Consider the following 25,674-nt stretch of genomic DNA (forward strand, 5'->3'; position numbering starts at 1 on the left):
TAAAATACATTTAAATTTTGCCATTTAGCAGACGCTTTTAATCCAAAGTGATTTACAATTACAGATTACAGGGACATTCCCCCTGGAGTAACTGAGGGCTAAGTGCCTTACTCAAGGGCACACTAGTAGTGGTGTGGTTTCAGGCGGGATTTGAACTCACAACCTTCCGATCACAAGTCCAACTCACTATCCACTAGACCACCACAACCCCTACTAGACCACCACTACCCCTAGGAATGGTGCCAAACCCTGCGTGGGAGGAGCTGGGGTGTGTTTCTCCTAACAGGGGAGGGAAGGCTTCCCACCCCGGGTCTGGGAGGAGGGGAACCCCACTGGGAACGCTGCTGACTCTGCAGTATGGCATTCCCTGGAAGCAGAGGCGGGGCTAAAGCAGTGGTTCCAGAATGCCTGGTCAGCACCTAGGAGGGGAGCTCTTTTACATCAAGATTGGGCAAGAAACTTGGTTTGGACTATTCAACAGACAAACAACAAGAGGGAAATACTTAACAAATAATGAATAAATAAAAGAGTTTGTGAAATACAGTAGACGTCAGCCATCAGAATAATACATTTATAAAGACAATAACCTGGTGAGACAGGTCTCTTTTGAGAGGTACATGAATTATACAGCAGGCCTAAATGACTCCACGTCACTTCATCTCTGAGGCCACGTTGTCACAGGAACTAAATGTTATAAGAGTAAAGTTCAGATCCATTATCACCAGAGAATGTTCTGTGTGTGTGTTCCCTGTGAGTGTGTGTGATCCATGAGTAAGAGTGTGTGTGTTCTGTGTGTGTGAGTGTGTGTTGTGTGTGTTGTGTGTGTGAGTGTGTGTGAGTGTGTGTGTTCTGTGTGCGAGTGTGTGTGTTCCCTGTGTGATTGTGTGTGTGTGTGTGTGTGTATGTGTGTGAGTGTGTGTGTGTGTTCCCTCTGTGAGTGTGTATGTTCCATGTGTGAGTGTGGCACACGTCCCTGACCGCCTCCCGCCAGACCAGAGACTGATGTGACGGCTGCAGGTGGAGTGTGTACAAGGTTGCTGTGTGGTTTAGATGGACGGTGTCCCCTCAGGGACATTTGTTCAGAGGTGAAGAGGAGGGTGAAGGAAAGTGAAAGAAGAGTGGGAGGCCACTTGTACAGACAGGGATCTGTCACCTGCTCACGTCCAGTGTCAACAGCACCCCTGGTCCCTCAACAAGGCTCAATTAGCTGAAGTGACAGCCTGGGGTTCTCTCTCTCTCTCTCTCTCTCTCTCTCACTCTCTCTCTCTCTCTCTCTCCCTCTCTCTCTCCCTCTCTCTCTCCCTCTCTCTCTCCCTCCCTCTCTCCCTCCCTCTCTCTCTCCCTCTCTCCCTCCCTCCCTCCCTCCCTCCCACACTCTCAAACACAGACATGCAGTATGCTAATGCTAGGCTCTTACAAACCACTCCATCACCCTCATCTGGACGTTTTGATTGGTCGCTGAAGAGGTGAGGGAGAGAGTGTGAAGGGTGAGAGTCTGAGAGACAGCTAGGATTGTGGGAAAACTAGGGTGGGGTGTGTGTGTGTGTGTGTGTGTGTGTGTGTGTGTCATCGCTCTGAATGTGTGTGGTGGGTGGAACACTAATGACGAGCTCTTCTGACAGGAAGTGGAGATAAAGAGAAAAGAGAGAGAGAGAGAGAGAGAGAGAGAGAGAGAGAGAGAGAGAGAGAGAGAGAGAGGGAGAGGGGTGGTGGGTGTGTGGTGTACTAGTGGATAGGATCCAAGCCTGGTCACAGTGAATAGAGGTGTCTAATCCCCCTCCATCAATGGCATCGCGCTCCCTCTCTCCCTCTCTCCCTCTCTCCCTCTCTCGCTAGCATTGTTGGTTGGCTCTGATTAGGTTTCCCACCCACGCTCCCTCTCTCTCTGTCTCACTGTATCTATCCAGTGCTAGCACAGCCAGAGTCAGCTAGCATCTCATCTCTACGCCGTGAGAGACAGAGAGAGAAGGAGAGAGAGAGAGAGAGAGAGAGACGGGCTTCTGGTGTGGTGTTGGTGACGAGGAGAGGAGGTGGAGAGTGGAGAGATAAAGACAAGAAAAAGAACCATAATCTGGTTGAGAAACATTTCATTGGGAGGTTTCCTCCCTGTGGAAGCCGCTAAAGTTGAGGGGGTCAGAAGATGCATCAGTGGGGTTGGTTCTCCTGGTCGACAGCTTCAGGAGAGGCAGGATGAACTAATAGGTGGAGTGTTAACCCTAACCTTAACCCTAATCCTAACCCTAACCCTAACCTTAACCTTAACACTAACACTAACACTAACCTTAACACTAACCCTAACACTAACACTAACACTAACCTTAACACTAATCCTAACCTTAACCCTAACACTAACCCTAACCCTAACCATAACCATAACCATAACCCTAACCCTAACCCTAACCCTGACCCTGACCCTAACCCTAACACTAACCCTAACCTGTCACACACACACACAGTCCACAGTCACGAATCACGAACACACATGCAAATAAGTAATCACACACACACACACACACACACACACACACACACACACGCAACTCTCTCCCTGATTCGGTTGGTTAAAGGTCGGCTCTGGGATGTGACGTCAACGCAGAGAAGAGGGTGGCGACGCTGGCAGAGACTGGCAGAGACAGCAACAACAACAACCACAAAAGCAACCATTACCGCAACACCCTCCTACCCCCCCCCCCCCCCCCCCCGACCCTCACTAAGAAGACAGGTCATCTATCTCACTCAACAACGTGACACGAGATAAAACACCTCCTCAGTGAGTCCCACAGATAATCGACACAGTGTATAGACCAGCCTGTCCGACGGCTCCCGTTAGGAAGTGAAACACAGGCTCATCAGATGTGATGTGATGTGTAGTCAGTGGAGAAGGAACGGCGGCGTGTTAAACCGTGATAGAATCTGTCCTCGCGCCCACGCCGCGTGGCTAATCCCAGACGCTAGGCCCCGAGGGTGTCCGTGTACAACACAGCGATTAGCGCCACCGCTCGCTAATTGATTTGACTCAAGCGACGTCCCAACCTACGCACGGGAAAGGGGTGGGGGGGGTGGGGGGTGAGGGTTATTAACAATACAATCTGTACCCAGATCAGCTGTACAGAATGTCTCTGACGTACTGCAGGCTACGCGGCTGAATGTCCCTCCATGACATCACTCTGGTAAGACTGTTTTCGGTGGCCTTTGATCAACAGTCCTCCAGAGCAGCGTTGAGTTAGGGGGGGGGGGGCGCTGCCACCTCATGTGGATGAAGCAGTGATGTCACGGCGTGAAGCGCTTGCTGTGTGGCGCCCAGGGGGGGAGGGGGGGGGGGCGGGGAGGTGATGACCCGTGTGATGGTGATGCAGTTTGGGGAGGCCAGGCATGCACTATATAGACACACACACACACACGCGGAGTAGACACACACACACATAGGCACTGACTGTGTAGACACGCACACGGACGCACGCACGCACGAACACACACACACACACACACACACACACACCCCATTATCCTCACCATCAAGTGGACTACAGAGGCATGGTATTATGGTGTTTCTGCAGAGGCTCCCCTGGCCCTGTGGGGAAATTAAGCTTTTAATAAACAAAATGCCCGTTCATATTCCCAGGCCCATCCAGCGGCAGTGTGGAGTCTGGAAGACATTTCCCAATGTATTCATGCATAATTATAATGACGACCGGGCGGAGAGAGAGCAGGCGATAGGAGACTAACACATCATGGTTAAAGTCAGCCCGTTTCATTATTCCAAATGATGCAGCATCAGTCTGCCAGAGAGGAGCCTGGGAGGATCCTCGGGGGACACGCTTTAGAGGAGAGGAGAGAAGGGCTGGACAGGCAGGCCAGGGGAGGGTGGTTCTGTACAGTCAGAGAGACAGAGAGGGGTTGGTTCTGTACGGTCAGAGAGGCAGGGAAAAGATTGTTTCCGTACGGTCAGAGAGGCATGGAACAGTTGTTTCTGTACAGCCAATGGAGAGACAGAGAAGGGTTGTAGGGCAGGTGCTGTATGGAGTTCCAACATCTCTCCCTGCCTGGCTGCAGAGGACGGGATCAGGAGGGCTCATCTGGGTGGCAGGAGGCCGACGGACAGACATGGGGAAACATTCACTTCTGTCTCACACAGGTGGAAAAAGGGAGAGATGGAGAGAGATGGGTCTGGGAAGGGGGGGGAGGAGAACACTAAGAAAGAGAGAGAGACACATAGAGAGAGAGTTAGAGACAGAGAGAGAGAGAGCACTGAGAGGGAGAGAAAGGCAGAGAGACACACAGGGAAGAGAGGGAGGGTGAGAGAGTTGACAGTTGAGAGTGAGAGATAGAGTGAGTGGGAGAGAGACAGAGACAGAAAGTGAGACAGAGAGACAGGGAGCACGAGACAGAGTCACAGAGAGTGAGGGACAGAGACAGATAGCGTGAGAGAGAGAGACAGAAACAGAGTGAGAGAGTGAGACAGAGAGCGAAAGCAAAAAAGTGAGAGAGCGAAAGAGGGAGCATCTGTCAGGCCCAGAGGCCCCCCGCCCACTCCACCAGCGGTAGCAGCAGTACAGTATTTACCCAGAAGCCCGTGTGACGGATGGGGCCTTGGGAAGCTGGGATAGAATGAGAAAACTAATCAACTGGCTAAAAAGTCAGGCGCCTCACCGCCACAACTCTAATATTACCACTGCTTAAACCTTCTCAGGCGTCTAGCAGGGGACACCCATGAATAACAGGCTTAGCCCTCAAAACTGCATATCCGTGAGATACATTTCCACGGCACACTTCAATTTACTCCCCCCCCCCCGCTCGTAAAAGTAGACAGCAGTGTGTGTATGTGGTGTGTGTGTGTGTGTGTTTGTGTGTGAGAGATTGATTGAGTGAGAGTGTGTGTGTGTGTGTGTGTGTAAGATTGATTGAGTGAGAGAGTGTGTGTGTGTGTCTGTGTGTGTGATTGAGAGAGTGAGCGTGTGCAGGTGTGTGTGTGCGTGTGCGTGTGCGTGTGTGTGTGTGTGTGTGTGTGTGTGTGTGTGTGTGTGTGTTTGTGTGATATTTCTGGGACAGGTTGATGCTGTGTTGACAAATGTCTGTGTTGTCCCTGACAAAGCTATCAGGGCAGAACCAGAGACGTCTGCAGACTGGAGACAGAACCAGACTTGTGTGTCTTCAATGGGGGACATGGAGGGGGAGGAAGGGAGGGGGGGAAGGAGAGAGGGGCGGGGGGGTGAACATCTCAGTCTAGTGTCTGGTCTGATCTCACAGTTCTTCGGCTGAGAGGGAACGGCGGTGTCGGCGCGGCGGTGAGTAAGATGTGTGAAATTCAACGTACAAGAAAGGGGAGGATATCTGAAACGAGGCAAATATCATGGATGCCACTAAATATGAACCGGATAAGTCATGACCGTGCATAAGCTAAGATGTACCAGGCCTATGTAAATCATGATGAGTCTGTAGGAAATGTAATACATTAATACAGCTGTTAAAATATTCTGACATAAGCGTTTCTGAATGTGTCTAGAGTCGTTAGCGGAGTCTACAGCATGGGTATAAGGTACAGTATAATCTCATACGAGGTCAAAGTGTCACGAATACCATACGAGGTCAAAGTGTCACGAATACCGCACACATACAGTGGCCTGCGTAAGTCATGGAGGAATGGGGGACTTTGCATGAAAAGGGTTGTAATTTCAGAATGGTGAAACCAATATTTACACAAATACCATCAAACAAAAGCTGAGGATGTCTACTTTAACCTCATAGTGATTGCTTGAGTAATTGTTTGGCGCAAAACGGACGTAAGTCATAAGCAGGCACATTGAACAGGTGAAATTCCACTGTGCTGGATTCCACTGTGCTGTGTCTCGCCTGCACTCAGGTGGGAGGAGTCTCAGGTGGGCGGAGTCTCAGGTGGGTGGAGACTCGGGTGGGCGGAGTCTCAGGTGCAAGGAGTCTCAGGTGGGAGGAGTCTCGGGTGGGTGGAGTCTCGGGTGGGTGGAGTCTCAGGTGGGAGGAGTCTCCGGAGGGTGGGGTCTCAGGTGGGTGGGGTCTCAGGTGGGAGGGTCTCAGGTGGGAGGAGTCTCCGGAGGGTGGGGTCTCAGGTGGGTGGGGTCTCAGGTGGGAGGGGTCTCAGGTGGGAGGAGTCTCCGGAGGGTGGGGTCTCAGGTGGGTGGGGTCTCAGGTGGGAGGAGTCTCCGGAGGGTGGGGTCTCAGGTGGGAGGGGTCTCAGGTGGGAGGAGTCTCTGGAGGGTGGGGTCTCAGGTGGGTGGGGTCTCAGGTGGGAGGGGTCTCAGGTGGGTGGGATCTCAGGTGGGAGGGGTCTCAGGTGGATGGGGTCTCAGGTGGGAGGAGTCACGGTAAATAGAGCCGTGTTTACACCAAAGAGCAGGTCACGTGACATCAGGTGCGCTGAAAAATTCACGCCTTGAAGATGATAGACTGATATCTAATTTTTCAGACACCCTCCCCCCAACCCACACCCCTTCCCAGCGGCAGTGTTTGTGCTAAGACGCTGTTATAATACAGCCCAATAGCTCATACAGCACAGTGCAAGTGTACAGCTCTGTGCAAAGAGTGGCCGCTTGCTGGAAACCAACGGCATTGCTGACGTCATCTGGAGCCTGCTGACACAAGACACAGTCAACTGTCTTCTCCGTCACCATAGAAACCCTCACCACGGAGACGACACAGTCAACTGTCCTCTCCGTCACCATAGAAACCCTCACCACGGAGACGACACAGTCAACTGTCTTCTCTGTCACCATAGAAACCCTCACCACGGAGAAGAGAATCCCTCCAGACAAACACAGCCCACTAGGGAGAAGGAGGGAGGGAGAGAGGGAGGAAGGGATAGAGAGAGAGAGAGAGAGAGTGAACAGGGAGGAGGGGATGGAGGAAGAGGACGGGAGAAAGAGGGAGGTAGGGAGGGAGAGAACAGGGGGAAGGGGGGGTGGCGGGAGGGAGAGGGTAGGAGAGATGGAGAAAGAGAGAGAGAGGGAAGGAGAGATGGATAGAGGGAGGGAGAGACAGAGGTTCTTGTGCAGCCATAGTGGTGTTTTAATAAAAAAGGTATTAGGTGGTTTAGAAGACTTCACCCCCAGCGAGAAACTTAACCCACATTTTTCAATTAGAGAGGTGGCTAGAGACATAACATTCTCTTCGGATTATGCTGCACACATGTGTGTGTGTGTGTGAGTGTGTGTGTGTGTGTGTGTGTGTGTGCGTGTGTGTGTGTGTGTGTGTGTGTGTGTGTGTGTGTACACCCGATGCTGTAGCAGCAGTGATGCAGTAGTCTTCATGCGCAGGGATGCAGACAGACAGAGGTGTGGTCGTGGCAGCTGAGACCCTCTCTCTCACACACACACACACACACACACACACACACACACACACACACACACACACACAAACACATAAACACACACAAACACACACACACACACACACACACATACACACATAAACACATAAACACATAAACACACACACACAATCAAATCAAGGGTGAAACCAGTCACACAGTCATGCCTCATGAACACCCTGTCTGAGTGGATGTTTACACACTTAACTGACTCCCTGGAGTGGAAACTCACTATGGAAACAGGAAACATGCAAGAGTTGAGACACACACGCACACACACACACACACACACACACACACACACACACACACACACACACACTTCTGAGACCTTACAGGCACATAAAATAGGAAATTATGACTTTATAATCATCTACTGAGCTACTGTTTAATTCATCAAAGGGAAGTGTTCTTCCCTGAATCCATTTCTCTATACAATAGTAGCCTGTAAGGATATATGCCAATCCTATCTCCTTCTCCTCCTCTCTCTCCCTCCTTCTCCTCTCTCCCTCCTCTCCCTGTCCCTCGTGGCATGTAGTGTAGACCAGCAGGGTGTCCTCCAGTCTTTCTCCTCCTCCTCCTCCTCCTCCTCCTCCTCCTCCTCCTCCTCCTCTTCCTCCTCCACCCAGGGACACATTCACTCCACACAGCCCATAAAACGTCCTGTCTTCTACTTCTTCTTCTTGGTCTTCTTCTTCGTTGGTGATTAAGGCCACGTGTCTAACCCTCCTCTTCACTCTATTGATTCGAGTGTGTCTCCCCAGGGGGCTGCATCATAGACAACATCATTTCCATAATTGCTCCCCTCTTCCCTTCCATCCTTATTAAGAACAATGCCTTTGATGCGGCAGTGGGAGGGAACAGGCCACAAAGCCACATCCACGCGTCAGCACTCAGGATGTCATTGACGCTAATTTCTGAGGTAAAAAAGAGTTGTTTCTGCGTTTTTTGGCTTTTTATGCGGGGTTATTTTCGGTCGGGGGGTGATGCAGCCCGATGATTTGATTGCTACAGAGGCGCTCTGTTCGCTAAGCCGGGCGTTCACTCCTCACTTACAGCACTTAACGAAGCAGTGGAGGACCGGAGATTTGAGATTGCTTCGTAATTGGAGAGCATCCTCACCCATAAACCGCTGATGGTTTTGTTATTACGGCGTAGGCTCTAAAATGCGGAAGACATCGACTGGTATGAAACAAGTTATTTGGATGCAATGAAATTCACCCTCTCCCCTGAAAGACACCATGATGTCACGACGAACGTTGAAGAGATGAAAAGAACACTAGTCAATTCAGCCGAGCCTAAGTCTAGGAGACACAGCTTTCACATCCTTGGCCCCCAAAAGACATCCGCCATAACTCATTGATGTGGGTTTAACCAATCGAAACATCACGCCCTACTTAATAAGTCACTTTTATGAATTTGTCAGATGTATTTTTAGCGCAGCTGTGTTCAAGGTTAACCAACTGGGTCAGAGGAACTGTAGTACCCGACTAGGAAATATGGCTGCGAATGCACGCCTCCCTTTCCGGTGTTTCACAAACTATATGCATGCCATTTAGCTGATGCTTTTATCCAAAGCGACTTACATTACAGTGAGTGCATACTGTACATGTTTCGGTATATTCAGATCCCACCAGGCATCAAAGCCACAACCCAAGCGTTGTTAGCACCATGCTCTACAAACTGAGCCACAGAGTTCCACAGATGCAAATGTTCTCCACTCTCATCTACAACAATGAGAAGGAGAGCCTACTAACTTACTTAAGTCTCTCTAACTTCAAAGTCTCTGGAAAAGAAATGGACGACGGCAGGTTTGACAGCCGAGATATTTGAACGTACCATACAAATCATCAAATATGTCTCCACTGCCAGTGTTTCAGTGGGCTGTTCAGGGATTAGGTTTCATGTTTTGTTTCATTCTACACTACTAGCATACCAAGCAGAAGACCAATTTGTTCCTTCATGCTACGTGGGATGCTAGTGTGTGACTACTGGAACATAGCCAAAGGCTCTGGGTTGCTTGGCTAATTGACACCGTCTGTTAGCCACACTGCTAATTGGCTAACATATTGGGGGTTATTAGGTGAGTCTGTGTTTGTCTGTCTGTCTGTCTGTCCATCCTCGCCCCCCCCCACACACACATACACACACACACTGGGCCATGTCGTTTTCTAACATAACTAACTGCTTACAGCCCCCCCCCCCGCACACACACACACACACACACACACACACACACACACACACATACTGGGACAGGTAGCTACTATCCCTAGACACAATCCCTGATTAACGCCAGCTTACTGGGAACTAACCCCAGGCCGCCATGGCAACAATGATGGACAGGACAGGCAGGTCCGGCTACAGGAGGAGGGTAGCCTGTATGAATGAATGAATGAATGATGAATGAATGAATGGTCTTTATTGTCATTGATATAGTACAGGTACCAAACAACGACATTTGGGAGGGGGGGCTCCCCTGGTGCTAGGAAAGAAAACTAAAAACAAGAAGGGAAAAGAGCTGGTTTACGTAAATAAAGGCTATATACACTATCCACTATACTATACTATACAAATAAACACTGTGCTGTACTCTATGCTATGCTATACCTATTCTAGCATTTCCTATCTCTGAACCTTATGTAGACCAGAGGAGGAGAGGTAAAGACACCAGGGGAGGCTACAGGAGGAGGGTAGCCTGTAGACCAGACAAGGAGGGGTAAAGACACCAGTGGGGGGAGGGGTTGGAGGCCAGGCTCATTGTAATGCATGGAACAGAATAAGAAATGGTATCAAACACACATGATGTAGAAATCAGAGGACGGGCACACATGTTTGATACCATTCCTCATTCCATTCCATGCGTCACATCAAGCCCGTCCTCCAATTTCTACCTCCACCAGCCTCTCCTGTTGTTTCATCACGTGCCGCCTGCTTCGCAGGTCTGGAAGGGATGCTACAGGACAATGGAGTTTTCCGATTTTCTTTCCGATTGTTTTCTGTTTGGTTCATTAACTGTATTCTTCACACAAGACAATTGTCTTCCTAGGTTGTTCAATAATAAATCACGGCAGTGCACTTCACCCTAACCTTGAGGGAGGCCATGTCCTGTCTCCATGATTAATTGAAGCCACAGGTGAGACTCCACTAAGGCTCGTTAGGCTGGGTCCTGAACCAACCAGCGTTGGTGTGGTTGTTGATGGCTGACGTACGGTCCTTGACTGATGTGGTCCTCTGTGGATCTAGTTGGTAGAGCATGGCGCTCGATTCCCACTGGGACCATATAGTATACTGACAAATGTATGCACTCACTGCAATGTAAGTCGCTTTGGATAAAAGAGTCAGCTAAATGGCAGATATATATTATATATTATACCAATCCCAGTTTTGAGGAGGTAAATTCCCCATCTCTCTGGGTTCTGACTGACTGAATGCGGAGTCAGTCCTCTGATTTCTACCTTCACCAGCCTCCCCTGATCAAATGTAGAGATGGTACAGGACACAAGGACCGTCTGAAGAACCATGAGGATGATGATGATCACGATGAAGAATAAGATGCTGATGATAAGATAATGCCGTTGAGGATACCAGGGGAATATCGGTAGAGTAGTCATCTCTGGCTTTTTTATCTGAAGCTAATATCCTGGAGAATACTGAGGAGTAGGTATCTCAGCATGTGGCATACAGCTAACGCCAGGGCGAATACTAGCGAATTAATAAATACTAGCGGATTTCAGCGAATACTAGCGAACACTAGCCAATACTAGCCAATACTAGCCAATACTAGCCAATATTAGTCAATGTTAGTCAATATTAGCCAACGTTAGCCAATATTAACCAACATTAGCCAACGTTAGCCAATATTATCCAATATTAGTCAACATTAGCCAACATTAGCCAATATTAGTCAACATTAGCCAACGTTAGCCAATATTAGCCAACATTAGCCAATATTATCTAATATTAGTCAACATTAGCCAATATTAGCCAATATTAGTCGACATTAGCCAACATTAGCCAATATTAGCCAATACGTGGGAATACTAACAAAAAAACTAGAGAACACGAGAGAATAGGCATGCGTCTCTGCCTTTGGCAGGTTGTAGTAATGCCACGTGGATGGAGAACAATAGGCGGTATGAGTCAACGTGAGCGGGTACAGTAGTCATCTCTGTCATCATGTCAGCCATGGCAGGTCGCTGACATCTGACACTGATGTCAGGGAAGGAGAGCGAGGAGTAGGAGGAGGCAGTGGTGGGAGTGGAGGAGTCATCGCTGCCGTAGCAGGTTGTAGCCTAGCTGATGCTAGCGGGGAGTCAATGGGGAGTCAACACGAGCAGGGCAGTCATCCCTGTGTTAGCTCTAGCAGGTTGGTGACAGCTAACACTGATAGCATGGGAGTGAAGTCAGGGAGGCAGGGCGGAGGGCAGTCGTCGTCATCTCGGGCTTCGCTGGCGTTGGCAGGTTGACCCTGCGCTGTGCCACCGTGGCACACATCTGCCGTTCCATCTCACTCCCCCTTTCCCCAGCGCCAGGCCCCCTGGCTCCCAGGTCCCGGCGGGCACAGCTGAGCGTGCCGGTGAGGCGGCACTAAAGGGCAGGAGGATGCATGACTTGTCACCCATTCACCGGGACAGCTGCAGCTCGGCCCCCGCCTGGCCCGCTAGCCCCTCGCTCAGCCCGCTCCGCTGAGCAGACCTGACCCATATATGACGTGCCGGAGAGAGACGTGGCTTCACACACACACACACACACACACACACGCACGTGCGGGTAAACACACACACACACACAAACACAGCTAAAAAAATAAATAATCTTGCTCTCTTTCTACATGCTCCTTTGGGTCTATTTCTTACTCTTCCTTTCACCCATTCGTTTTGCATGCGTCTCACACACAGACCCTCTCTCTCTCTCTCTCTCTCTCTCTCTCTCTCTCTCTCTCTCTCTCTCTCTCTCTCTCTCTCTCTCTCTCTCTCTCTCTATCTCCACACACACATACACACACACACACACACACACACACACACTCACACACACACTCACACACAACGTCTGTTGTTTTCTCTCTCTTTCTACATACTCCTTCCTTTCACCCGTTCTTTCAGCATGTGTCCATCCAACTCTCCCAATCTTGCTTTTTCTTTTCCTTTGATCTTCTTTCTCTTTAGTCTCTATCTTCTCTTAAGCCAGTCCCTTTCTCTCTGGGGGATTTCTTTCTACACCCCCCCCCCCCCCCCCCTCCCATCCCCCCTCCTCTCTCAGCTCTTTGGCAGATATGACGTTATGCAGAGGGTGGCATTATGGTGGCATTATTGCATTACCTGGAAACCCTCTCCAGCCTCTCTCAGGTTCAGCTATCTTAATGCCATATCTCTTATCTTGTGTTTCCCCGTCCGCGCTCCGCTGACACAGCTGCCTTTAGTAAGGCCATCCTGGCTAATGACACTGAACTCAGCGCTCGCTTGCCTCCGGGATAAGAGGATTCAGGAAATACCTTTTCATCCAGTTCGTTTAATCAATTTGCACATCGCACACTTTTACACGGCTCCTTTTACAGAGGGACATACCTTCACACTCGACATGCAGATTTGGTGGCACTTAGAAACACTGAACGGTCATTCACGCCACCTCAGAGAGTGTTGCGTAACATATTCCGGGGGGGCCAATTAGGAGTCCCCCGGCGCTCCCTGAGTTCAGCGCTTTGTCTGTTTACTGGGGTGAAATCCAAACCCAAAAGCTGTATGAAAGAAAGTAGCTAGTTTCCGTCACTCCTTTGGAAAAGTAAGCATTTCATTGAAGAAGCGATTTGGCTGTGTTCCCTCGGGGGGGGGAATAGCACCCAGCAGGGAGCCTGTCTTCATCTTCCTGTATTCTCTAATACCACAATGACACCAAGCACTACGCGAAGAGAGGAAGAGGGCTGTGTGTGTGTGTGTGAGTGCCTGCGTGTGTGTGTGTGTGTGTGTGTGTGTGTGTGTGAGAGTGTGTGTGTGTGTGTGTGTGTGTGTGTGTGTGTGTGTGTGTGTGTGTGTGTGGGTGCGTGCGTGTGTTTGCATCTATGTGTGTGTGCACGTGTTCCTGTGTGCGTGCGTGTGTGTCTGTGTGTGTGTGCAGCTGTGCAGGTGTTCCTGTCTGTGTGTGTGCACGTGTTCCCTAGTGCGAGCATGCTTGTGTGTGTAGGGAGGAAGTAAGGAATTTAATGCAAATGCGACAACGGCACAAAAGGGAGTTTTCATCAGCCCAGATGACAGAGTTAAGATCCTCCACCGCTCTCTTAAAGTGGAGGAAGGAGAGTAGAGGGTCTGACTGTGTCTGTGAGCGTAGAGGGTCTGACTGACTGTGTCTTTGAGAGTAGAGCATCTGAGTGACTGTGTCTTTGAGAGTAGAGCGTCTGACTGTGTGTGGGAATAGAGTGTCTGTGTTTGTGAAAATAGAGCATCTGACTGTGTGTGTGAGAGTAGAGTGTCTGTCTGACTGTGTGAGAGTAGAGCGTCTGACTGTTTTGTGAAAATAGAGTGTCTGACTGTATCTGTGAAAATAGAGTGTCTGACTATGTTCATGAGCGTAGACCGTCTGTCTGACTGTGTGAGAGTAGAGGATCTGACTGTGTGTGTGAGAGTAGAGCGTCTGACTATGTTCATGAGAGTAGAACGTCTGACTGACTGTGTGAGAGTAGAGTGTCTGTCTGACTGTGTTTGTGAGAGTAGAGCGTCTGACTATGTTCATGAGAGTAGAACGTCTGACTGACTGTGTGAGAGTAGAGTGTCTGACTATGTTCATGAGAGTAGAACGTCTGACTGACTGTGTGAGAGTAGAGCGTCTGACTGTGTGTGAGAGTAGAGGATCTGACTGTGTGTGAGAGTAGAGTGTCTGTCTATGTCTGTGAGAGTAGAGCGTCTGACTGTTTGTGAGAGTAGAAAGTCTGACTGTGTCTGTGAGAGTAGAGCGCCTGTCTGCATGTGTGAGAGTAGAGCGTCTGACTGTGAGAGTAGAGCGTCTGACTGTGTGTGAGAGTAAAGTGTCTGACTGTGTGTGAGAGTAGAGCGTCTGTGTGTGAGAGTAGAGCGTCTGACTCTGAGAGTAGAGCATCTGACTGTGTGTGAGAGTAGAGCGTCTGACTGTGTGTGAAAGTAGAGCGTCTGACTGTGAGAGTAGAGCGTCTGTGTGTGAGAGTAGAGCGTCTGACTGTGTGTGAGAGTAGAGCGTCTGACTGTGAGAGTAGAGCGTCTGTGTGTGAGAGTAGAGTGTCTGACTGTGTGAGAGTAGAGCGTCTGACTGTGTGAGAGTAGAGCGTCTGTGTGGGAGAGTAGAGCGTCGGTGTGTGAGAGTAGAGCGTCTGTCTGACTGTGTGAGAGTAGAGCGTCTGTCTGACTGTGTGAGAGAGAGTAGAACATCTGACTGTGTGGGAGTAGAGCGTCTGACTGTGTGAGTGACTGTGAGAGTAGAGCGTCTGTCTGACTGTGTGTGTGAGTGAATCGCTGAGGAGGACACCTCTGCCACGGCTGTCACACGGCGTTGAGAAGCACATCACGTCATCGAACCAATAATTGTGTCTTCAACAAGAGGAGTGGATTCGTTTTTCATCTCGTTTACCGAAATAAGTGAGGCGGCGGTTTAACGCCTGTGATCTTGAAGAGAGTGTCGTTTCATCCCAATGTTGAGCTGCAGAAGGAGACTTGATGTTCCCGGGCTGCCTGAGACGGCAGCTCCTCATACGACATATGCTAATCAGACGCAGGCAGGTGCCCATGAATACAGAGGTTGTGTTGATGCAGGTTTTTATCAAGACACTGCAGTGGAAACTGTGACATTGTGTCACACCAGGGCAAAAAAAGTCACCAGCCACCAGCTTTGTTGTGGGGCACTGGAGGCAGGGACTCAATTTGTGAAACACTCCCACACACACACACACACACAGAAACACACCCATACACACACACACACACAGCTCAGACACACACCACAGAAACGCACGCACACCCGGAGAGGGGCTAGGTTAGGATTGGGAGGGGGGGCACTGAAGGAAGAGGCGGAGCTTGTGTTTGTTTCCGTTTGCTGGCTACCATAGCAACTTGACTTGCTGGGTTAATATGCAATGACAGTGTGTCTCCTAGAATCACAAGGCGGTTGATGCTCCCATCACAAACATGCCATCTCTGCATAAACACATAAAACCAGGAGCTCATAAAGGCAACATGAATGCTAATAGCTCCATAAAATACTAATCAATTTAATGGGCTCAGTGTTTAGGATGCTCCGTGTTCTTTACCCATAGCGCACGTAACAGAGGTTTATAGCCCAGCTGCTATTAAATGTGTCTCACAAACCACGTTTCTCTCTCTCTCTCTCTTCCTCCCTCCCTCCCTCTCTGTGGCCCAAATCATCTTTATGAGCTCTAGAGATGGAAACAAACAACTCCAAGCACCTGTATCCATCGTGTGTGTGTGGGTGGATCTGTGTGTGTGTGTGTCTGTGTGTGTGTGTGTGTGGGTGGATCTGTGCGTGCGTGCATGTGTGTGTGTGTCTGTGTTTGTGTTTGTTTGTGTGTGGGTGTTTGTTTGTGAAAATTAAAGGTTTGTTCTGATCTATAGTTGTCAGTGGTCTGGTAGTATATCAGTGTGTCGGTGCATGTGTGTGTCGGTGCATGTGTGTGTGTGTGTGTGTGTGTGTGTGTGTGTGTGTGTGTGTGTGTGTGTGTGTGTGTGTGCGTGCGTGCGTGTGCGGGGCCCACACATAATCACACCTGGGTTGACACAATAGGGAGGTTATAGATCTGACAGCCCATCCCAAGTGTCACAGTGCGTAATGACAGTGCCTGAATAAGAGGGTATTACACACTCAGTGCCACATACCAATTTGAGCTCCGATTATATAATATGCAGTTCTGCATATACGATGTGCTCACCTACCCACTTAAAATAAATTTTCAGCCATATTTCAAAGACTTATCTTTCATATTTCACACTGAATCACCGAGACATCAAAGGTAAGCCTATGCTGATCCTATACGGTCCATACATATTAAACCCATGATGGAAAGCATTAGAAAGACATGAAGTAAAATGAGTCAGTTCTGAGCCGCAGATGTATTCACCTGCCCACTTACTTACTTCATTTTTCATATTTGGTAATGTTGAGTCACAATACAGTACATATTTAAACGTGATGCTTTATAAGCAATACATAAACTCACCAGCCACTTTATTGGGTACACCTTGCTAGTATCGGGTTGGACCCCCTCTTTTACCTTCAGAACTGCCTTAATTCTTTGTGGCATAGATTCAACAACGTGCTGGAAAGATGTTGGTCCCCATATTGACATTATAACATCACACTTTGCTGAAGATTTGTGCCAAGAAAATATCCCCCACATTACACCACCACCACCACCATTTTGCCCAGAGAACTGCTGCTTTTCTTTTTCTGACCATTCTCTGTTACCCTGAGAAATGGTTGTACGGGAAAATCCCAGTAAATCTGAACTTTCTGAAATACTCAAAACAGCTCATCTGGCACCAACAGACATGCCACGTTCGAAGTCACTTAAATCACCTTTCTTTCCCATTCTGATGCTTGGTTTGACAGATCGTCTTGACCATATCTACATGCCTAAATGCATTGAGTTGCTGCCACATGATTGGCTGATTAGATATTTGCGTTAACGTGCAGTTGAGTGTACGGCGTCGGTGAGTGTACACATGAAGTCAAATTAGTCAGTTCTAAAAAAATATATATAATAATAATAATAATAATAATAATAATTTGTCCTTCTTCTAGCATTGTGTCTGCCAATGGCCCCTGGTCCTAGCATATGATGTCTGATGGACAGACGATTCACAGAATCATAGACAAATATATTTGTTGTAAGTCGCTTTGGATAAAGGTGTCTGCTAAATGCCCCAAAAATGTAAACGTAAAAATGTAAATGTAAAAATGTAAAGTTCAGAGGAACAGAGAGGGTACTTAGCTAGGTGACGGAGCGGCGCTGGTCCCTGGGGCTTTCAGCTGGGCCAGGAAGACTCCGGCCAACGCCGTTGGTGACCCACTGCCACCACCAGGCTACAGGCGTCACAGTCACCGCTGTGACGTGACTGTGTGATAGCTCAGACACACACACCATAGAAACATACACACACACACACACCATAGAAACATACACACACACACACACACCATAGGAACATACACACATACACACCATAGGAACACACACACACACACCATAGAAACACGCACACACACACAACTCAGACACAAACCACAGAAACACACACATACACAGACACAGCTCAAACACACACACACACACACACACACAGCTCAGACACACACACCACAGAAACACACAAACACACATCAGAAAGACACACGTACACACACACAACCATACACACACACACACACACACACACACACACACACACACACACCAGAAACACACCAAACACACAGCTTAGACACATTGGGGACGGCACTCTAGATCAGAATGAAGGCCTTCCGTGTTCCGTGAGGGCTGAGAGGGTTCTGTTAGGTTGTTGTTCTTGGTTGGAGGAGTAGGGTTCTAACTTAGAACCCTAAAGGTTCTGGTCTCCCAGGGACAGGCTGGTGCCATTCCTCATCCCAGATCCATCCCATGCATTACAATGAGCCTGGCCTCCGATTTCTACCTCCGCCAGCCTCCCCTGATGAGGGGGATTCCAAATACGTCCACTACAATGCCTGCCGGCTGCGTTTCCCTGGCAACTGTTCCTTGTCCAACAAATGTCCGCCTCAGAATCAATATTACACCTGTCACGGCTCGACAGACGGAGAGACGGAGGGGGAGAGAGAGAGAGAGAGAGAGAGAGAGAGAGAGAGTGAGAGAGAGAGAGAGAGAGAGAGAGAGAGAGAGAGAGAGAGAGAGAGAGAGAGAGAGTGAGAGAGAGGAGGAGAAGGAGGAGGATGATGGCAAAGCAAATAGACGTTGCGAAATGTGCGGCTAATGAGAAAGCCTTCTATTTGTCACAGGGCAAATTCAACAGGGATCTGTGCTCCTGTGGTGAACATAATCCCCGGGCCTGGTAGAAGTACCTCTGGAAAGCGGCATAAGTACAGAAGACGGTGTTCACACACACGCTTCTCTCCACTGGAGAGCTGCCACAGTCTTATAAGACGTTTAACACAGAGGGAGAACATAGGGAGCCACCGAGAAACGATGGGAGGAGACAGCAAATGGAAGTGAATAAGTGTACAGAAGTAAATGTAAGTGTGTGTGTGTGTGTGAGAAAGAGAGAGAGAGAGAGAGAGAGAGAGAGAGAGAGAGAGAGAGAGACAGAGACACAGAGAGACAGACAGAGAAAGACAGACCAATGTATGAGCATACTGTCAGATTATGTGTGTGTGTGTGTGTGTGTGTGTGTGTGAGAGAGAGAGAGAGAGAAATAGAAAGACATATGTATGAACATAATGTCAGATTGTGTGTGTGTGTGTGTGTGTGTGTGTGTGTGTGTGTGTGTGTGTGTGTGTGTGTGTGTGTGTGTGTGGAGGGAGTGATAGATCTGTTGCTAGGGTGCTAATGGAATCTCCATCACGGTCCTCGTCAGGCGGAACACCATGAATATGCTCAAGAATATTAGAATAAAAGAATACTAGAATAGAATAATAGAATAAAAGAATACTAGAATCGAATAATAGAATAATAGAATAGAATAATAGATTAGCTCTATCTTGGATTTCAGAAACCGCATTTAGTTAATAAGGCTTTATAATTTTATGGAAATCAGGGAATCTACCTTCTGCTGCAATAGTTGTATACTGTCGGATGTGGGGTGGCTGTGGCTCAGGAGGTAGAGCCGGCATCTAATGATCGCAAGGTCGGCTGATCGGTGGTTCGAACCCTGGCTGGCCACATGTCGAAATGTGTGGTTGGGCAAGACATTGAACCCCAAATTGCTCCCAACGAGCGGGCCGGTGCCTTGCATGGTAGCTTGCCGCTATTGGTGCGTGAATGTGTGTGTGAATGAGAGGCCATTGTAAAGAGTTTTGGGATAAGGCACTATTTAAGTCATTTTTAATGACAGTTAATAATGCGATGTGTTAATGATACAGTAATTCATAATAGAATGTATTACTGTAAGTGTGGTTTTACTCTTCTCCAAATAGCTACCACTTTACTCCAGGGGAGGCTAGCGGAGGTAGAAATCGGAGGACAGGGCCCATTGTAATACCATTCCTCATTCCGTTCCATGCATCACACTGAGCCCGTTCTCTGATTTCTACCTCCACCAGCCTCCACTGCCTTACACTAATGTCAGAGCGTTAGTCAACCAATGGGTGTGTGTGTGTGTGGAGGTTAGAATGGGAGTCTAGTACTGCCTCCTAGAATTTCCTTTCCCAAGACACCCAAACATGGAACATGGGTTCAAGACCTGATCAACAATGCTCCACTAGGGTGTTGGGAACATTCGGGCCTGGTACACAAGCCTCTCCCTGTCTGGACGTCCCTGAGGGGTTTCTCTCTCAAAACAGCCTGTCGCCTCTCATCAAAACAGTCCTGGCAGATTTTTGGATTACAACGTCGGATTATAATCTCCCTGCATGCGATGTATTGTCCCAATTAATAATTTAGTCGAACTACATCTGATCATCATAAATCCGAGAATTAAACCAAGTATAGCCAAAGGGATGCAAAACAAATAATGATGTCTAAATATGACTACTTGGACATGCACATTCTGTAATTCATGGTCATGCGATTTGGGTGCTCAATTCAGCATGCAAGGGAAGGGAACTGCTGTAACTGTAGCTTTTAACAAACACTCGTCTCCCTTTAAGTTCCTTTGTTTACACATGATGATATTATCTGTTCTTATTTGACCCACAAGTTTATCGATAAGCAATCAATAAACATCTACTGTGTGATGGTGTGAGCCATTTGTGTGCCAAGCTGGTCTGACAAGTTGGAAAAATAAACGCGCAGCAACATATGGCTTTCCAGATTATGGGATTACCAAATTAACAAGATGACTCACAGAGGCAATCCTAATCTGCGGACGGAGTGACCGTCGATCACGGCCGTGTCTAGTAGCAACCAACCTGCCCCTCCACCCTCCTCCCAAAGTAGGCTAGATACCGTGTGTGTGCGTGCGTGTGTGTGTGTGTGTGTGTGTGTGTGTGTGTGTGTGTGTGTGTGTGTGTGTGTGTGTGTGTGAGTGTGAGTGTGTGTGTGTGTGTGTGTGTGTGTGTGTGTGTGTGTGTGTGAGAGAGTGAAAGGTATCTTGGTCTAAACTGCATTCAATGGAAAACGCGCTGGGTGCCCAGACTGTTGAGTTACCAGAGTGACCAGTGACCACACGATAAAGACAGCAGGGGTCGAGTCTTAATTGTAATTACTCTGACAAACACAAGCAGTAGTAGTACACCATAGGCGAAACACTGCCTTCAAACGCCCTGTCAGCTTTGGATGCAGATCAACGCACGCATGAATGAACTCCACGCAAAGGAATTAGGCCTCCAAACAATAGTTTTACGCACTGACTGTGGTGGAGGAAATGCTTTGCATAAATGGAGTGATTTACAACGGTCTGGATAAAAGGTCAAGTGTTTTTATGGCATCCTTCCTAAAAACATAACAAAAAAATATCTGCAGTAGTAAAATATTTGTGTCACACTGTCTATTTTGCAAATGACAGTTGACAGTGGGGGGTGATGGGGACCCCCGTGGGGTTCATGGAGGTCGAAATAGTTCCGTGAATAGTACTCACGTTGTTATTATCACCGTCCAGTGTTGTTTTACATTCAGTCGTATGGGACATCATCATAACAAGATTGCCCTAACGACGGCTTACCTTGGGGGAACGGGTTGGGCTGCACCACGTACAGGAAAGCGTGAACCATGTGGAACAGTATCCCGATGACTCCCGGCTCGTAATGCGCCATGGTCTCGTAAACTCCGGCGGGGACGTACCCGAAATCCAACTTTCCCGACGGCGGTTGATTTCGAGTCTCCGTCGCTCGCTCCTCTTGTTGGAGTTCGCCGGCCGACAGTCCCCAAAAGAGGAGAAGGACACCGGTGGTTTTCCACATGTTGACTATAAAACCGTGTGTCCTAACCAACGTAGGGGGGGTAAAAAAAAAAGACACAAGGGAAAGATAAGCTACGAGGGAGATACTATAAAATACCGTTGGATCCTCCGTGTCTTTATATTAAGAGTGGAAATACAAGGGGCGAAGTGAGCAGTGCCAAAACGGTTGGACTGCAGGTTTTTAAGTCCAGTTTTAAGTAAGAAAGATTGGTGATAATCATCGTTCCCACGGTCAGTGAGTGGCTCTCCTCAGACTGACGCGAACCGGGCGCTTGTTCTCTCCTCCGGTCGGTCCTCCTCGCTGCGCTCCGTTCCTCCGAGACCGAGAAGAAGAAGAGAGCGACTCTGTCGGGTTGGCTCGAGCATCCGTGCGGCGAGAGCGAGGCGCGCGAACGGTCGGCCGAACTGGCGCGTGAGAGGACGTGCGTGCGTAAAGCGCCCGAGAGGGCGTGCGTGGGTGCGTAAAGCGCGCGCTGCCGCTCCTCTTCGCCTGCGGGAGCCCCGGGGAACGGTCGGTCCAATGGGAAGCGCTCCTCCTGTCGGGTGAACGAGGATGAACTTGGAGAATAATATTAAATAAAAATATTTCATAACAATGGGGAAAATGTATCTCACTGGTAGGACTACCTTGTGTGCTAGTTATTGCTGTGGCCTCCAATTTGCGAGAGGAGGGTAATTTCACTTATCCTCTCATGCTGAATGCCGTATTTTGATTCATCTCCACCTAAAAAAACAGACCCAAACAAAACGGCTTATAACATTAGAAATATGATGATGAGATAATCAGATGCAAAAACATGATACCATTAAGTAACACCATGACGTTTTGTGTGGATAATGCTCAGATCATAATTCAGAATAACATTAATTATTAAATTAATACTCAAATTAAAGCAGAATGTGGCCCAATTATGGTCCTATTCAGTTTGACTGGTGTGGCTTGAGACCGCTACTTATTCCGCCTTGTGCCGACGTGTTTCCGCAACAGCTGTTTTACATAGGGTCAAAACAGTTCACCAAGCCAGGAAAAGGATGCGCAAGACACATATGTAAATTAAACAAAATGTCAGATCCTACCGCCTTGAGCTAATTGATCTCTGAAGTATAGTCTGAATAATTGCTACAAAATATTCATATGTTAATTATATGATATTTATAAGTTGGCTTTACTCCTCTTGGGTCTATGCTATACCAGTGCAAGCGTTCTTGGATCAAGGGTAGGAGCGCATACACCAGCCCCGTAGCCCACAGATCGCGTTGCTCACCGGCCCCGCGGGCCAAGAAATTCTCCCGGTGCTCCAGGTGGCCAGTCCGCTACTGTATGCTGGAAGGAACAGACGCCAAGCTGGGCCTTCCTTCAAGCTGACCCCCAACACAGGTGTTCAGTATCCTCCTCCATGACCTATGACCCCTCCTTCCCCCAGGAGGACGGAGACACACGATACACAGTGCCCAGGCCACATCCCGCCCACCAGGAGCACTGTGATTGGTGCAGAGGCCGTTGGGAGGGTGTGTGATTGGTGGAGGGGCGTCCAGGTGTACCCACACCTGACCCTCCATACACAATAGGGTCGTTGTTAGTTGACTCCCAGGACACGGTTGGGCGGGGCCCCCGCTGGAAAGGCTCCCGTGGGGTGAGGCTTTGATCAAGGACGCAGAACACAGAGTGGCTTCCTTCAGCGCACTCACACACTCATTAGAGCCACAGCGACAGGAACAGCCAGATCAGGTGAACAGAAAACTCTGAAGAATAGGGATGGTTGTCTCCCTCGGAAAAAACGTCTGACAAATGCCCTCTGAGTGACCAAATTACAGGGCTAGGGGGAGGGGGGGTTCTCTCTCTCTCTCTCTCCCTCTCTCTCTCTCTCCGTCTCTCTCTCTGTCTCTCTCAGAGAAATCTGAGGGTGTGATTGATATTGAGAACAATCAATAATGATGTTTGTTGAAGGGAAAGTGGTTTGAGACTGCTGCCAAACAAGCGCTGGTCAAATCAATGACCTTACTGACAGTGAATGGCCAAGTCAGAGCTGCTAACCACACTGAAGACAAACGTTGTTGTCAAGACAGATCAATCCCTGTCTGGCAACAGGGCCTGTTTCACCTTCTTTTCCTCTCTCATCCCCCTCTCAGAGGATCAAACGCAGGCACTGAGATGCTGTGTAACGTTTTATGCTCTCAACGCAGGCTACAACCGCTCATGATTCTGTGCTTCGTTTAGCAAGTAGCTAGTGCAGTAAAGATTTATGGAATGGCTAAAACCTCTGTTTGAATAGCTCCAATCCTCCAATCCTCCATCCTTGAAGTTCATGGAACTCAGAGAAACAGGGACAGTAAAAAAAAAAAAAAAAGGAAAAAAAGGCAACTGGACGGTTTCCAGACAAACTTAAATACCAGTGTTGAACTTCCTGGAAGTCTGAAAGAGAGGGGGAAGGCTGGGCTAGGGCTCACAGGCTCAGGCCCCTGAGGTAAGGAGCTTACAGCCCTGTAAAGCAGCCTTGACTGGAGGTTGATTTACTGTGGACGACACTACACCTGTCCCTGTTACCCTGACCCAGCCTTCAGACATTACACCGTCCCTGTCACCCACAGCCTTCAGACATTACACTGTCCCTGTTACCCTGACCCAGCCTTCAGACATTACACTGTCCCTGTCACCCTGACCCATCCTTCAGACATTACACTGTCCCCGTCACCCTGACCCACACTTCAGACATTACACTGTCCCCGTCACCCTGACCCACCCTTCAGACATTACACCGTCCCTGTCACCCTGACCCATCCTTCAGACATTACACTGTCCCTGTTACCCTGACCCAGCCTTCAGACATTACACTGTCCCTGTTACCCTGACCCAGCCTTCAGACATTACACCGTCCCTGTCACCCACAGCCTTCAGACACTACACTGTCCCTGTCACCCTGACCCACCCTTCAGACATTACACTGTCCCTGTCACCCTGACCCAGCCTTCAGACATTACACTGTCCCTGTCACCCTGACCCATCCTTCAGACATTACACTGTCCCTGTCACCCTGACCCATCCTTCAGACATTACACTGTCCCTGTCACCCACAGCCTTCAGACATTACACTGTCCCTGTCACCCACAGCCTTCAGACATTACACTGTCCCTGTCACCCTGACCCAGCCTTCAGACATTACACTGTCCCTGTCACCCACAGCCTTCAGACATTACACTGTCCCTGTCACCCACAGCCTTCAGACACTAGACCGTCCCTGTCACCCTGACCCAGCCTTCAGACACTACACTGTACCTGTCACCCTGACCCATCCTTCAGACATTACACTGTCCCTGTCACCCTGACCCAGCCTTCAGACATTACACTGTCCCTGTCACCCACAGCCTTCAGACACTACACTGTCCCTGTTACCCTGACCCATCCTTCAGACATTACACTGTCCCTGTCACCCACAGCCTTCAGACACTACACTGTCCCTGTCACCCACAGCCTTCAGACATTACACTGTCCCTGTCACCCACAGCCTTCAGACATTACACTGTCCCTGTCACCCTGACCCAGCCTTCAGACATTACACTGTCCCTGTCACCCACGGCCTTCAGACATTACACCGTCCCTGTCACCCTGACCCAGCCTTCAGACATTACACTGTCCCGGTCACCCACAGCCTAGAGTTACTGGGCCAACATTACCCTCTCCTTGTCATCCACAGCCTGGGGGTGGGCAACAAATGTACCTAAAATGTATCTAAAATGTCCAAGCCCGGCACCAGAAACACCGGTGGTGCTAGTTGTAGCAAGGCCAGTGGTGGCTATGAGCAGCACTAAATGGATAGACATAGTATATGGACCTACAGTAAATATAAGATTAACCATTCAAACGCGCCATCAGAACACCAACAATTCCGAAAATAAAAATGTAAAAAAGTCTTACCTTTTGATCGGGTGAACCCACCACCACCCATAGCTACCGCAGGTCTAGGGACAGGTCATTCCTTGTAAGGCAATGTAGTGTTAGGAATGGATGATACATATAAAGAGAGAGATAATGATGTCTGATGCTGTTATTGACAAATACGTTTTTACATTTTTCTCCTCAGGGCCCAGTTGTTCAGAACTTTTAATCTGGATCAGAAGGATCCTGATCCTTTGTTTCTATCCAGGATGAGATTTATCTGGCTGATTTTGAGTCGTATTGGGGAAATCAGCCAGATCGATTTGATCCTGGATCAATTCTTCATTCTGATCCAGATTTAAAGTTTTGAACAAATGGGCTCTGGAGATCTA

The 25,674-nt window shown here is 48.8% G+C and overlaps 1 protein-coding gene across 1 annotated transcript in view; it reads right to left on the reverse strand.

Moving 5' to 3' along the window:
• Window positions 1-21,409, reverse strand: part of prom1a (prominin 1a) — a gene marked incomplete at its 5' end in the record, with an annotated part of 72,047 nt that extends 50,638 nt beyond the window's left edge. Inside the window, one exon of the mRNA XM_080525071.1 lies at window positions 21,172-21,409. Within this exon, the coding sequence (XP_080381197.1) occupies window positions 21,172-21,409 (238 nt within the window). The remainder of the gene's footprint in view (window positions 1-21,171) is intronic.
• Window positions 21,410-25,674: the final 4,265 nt, after the last annotated feature.

Source organism: Nansenia antarctica (assembly GCF_963989245.1).
Source record: "Nansenia antarctica genome assembly, chromosome: 3".
Lineage (NCBI taxonomy): Eukaryota > Metazoa > Chordata > Actinopteri > Argentiniformes > Microstomatidae > Nansenia > Nansenia antarctica.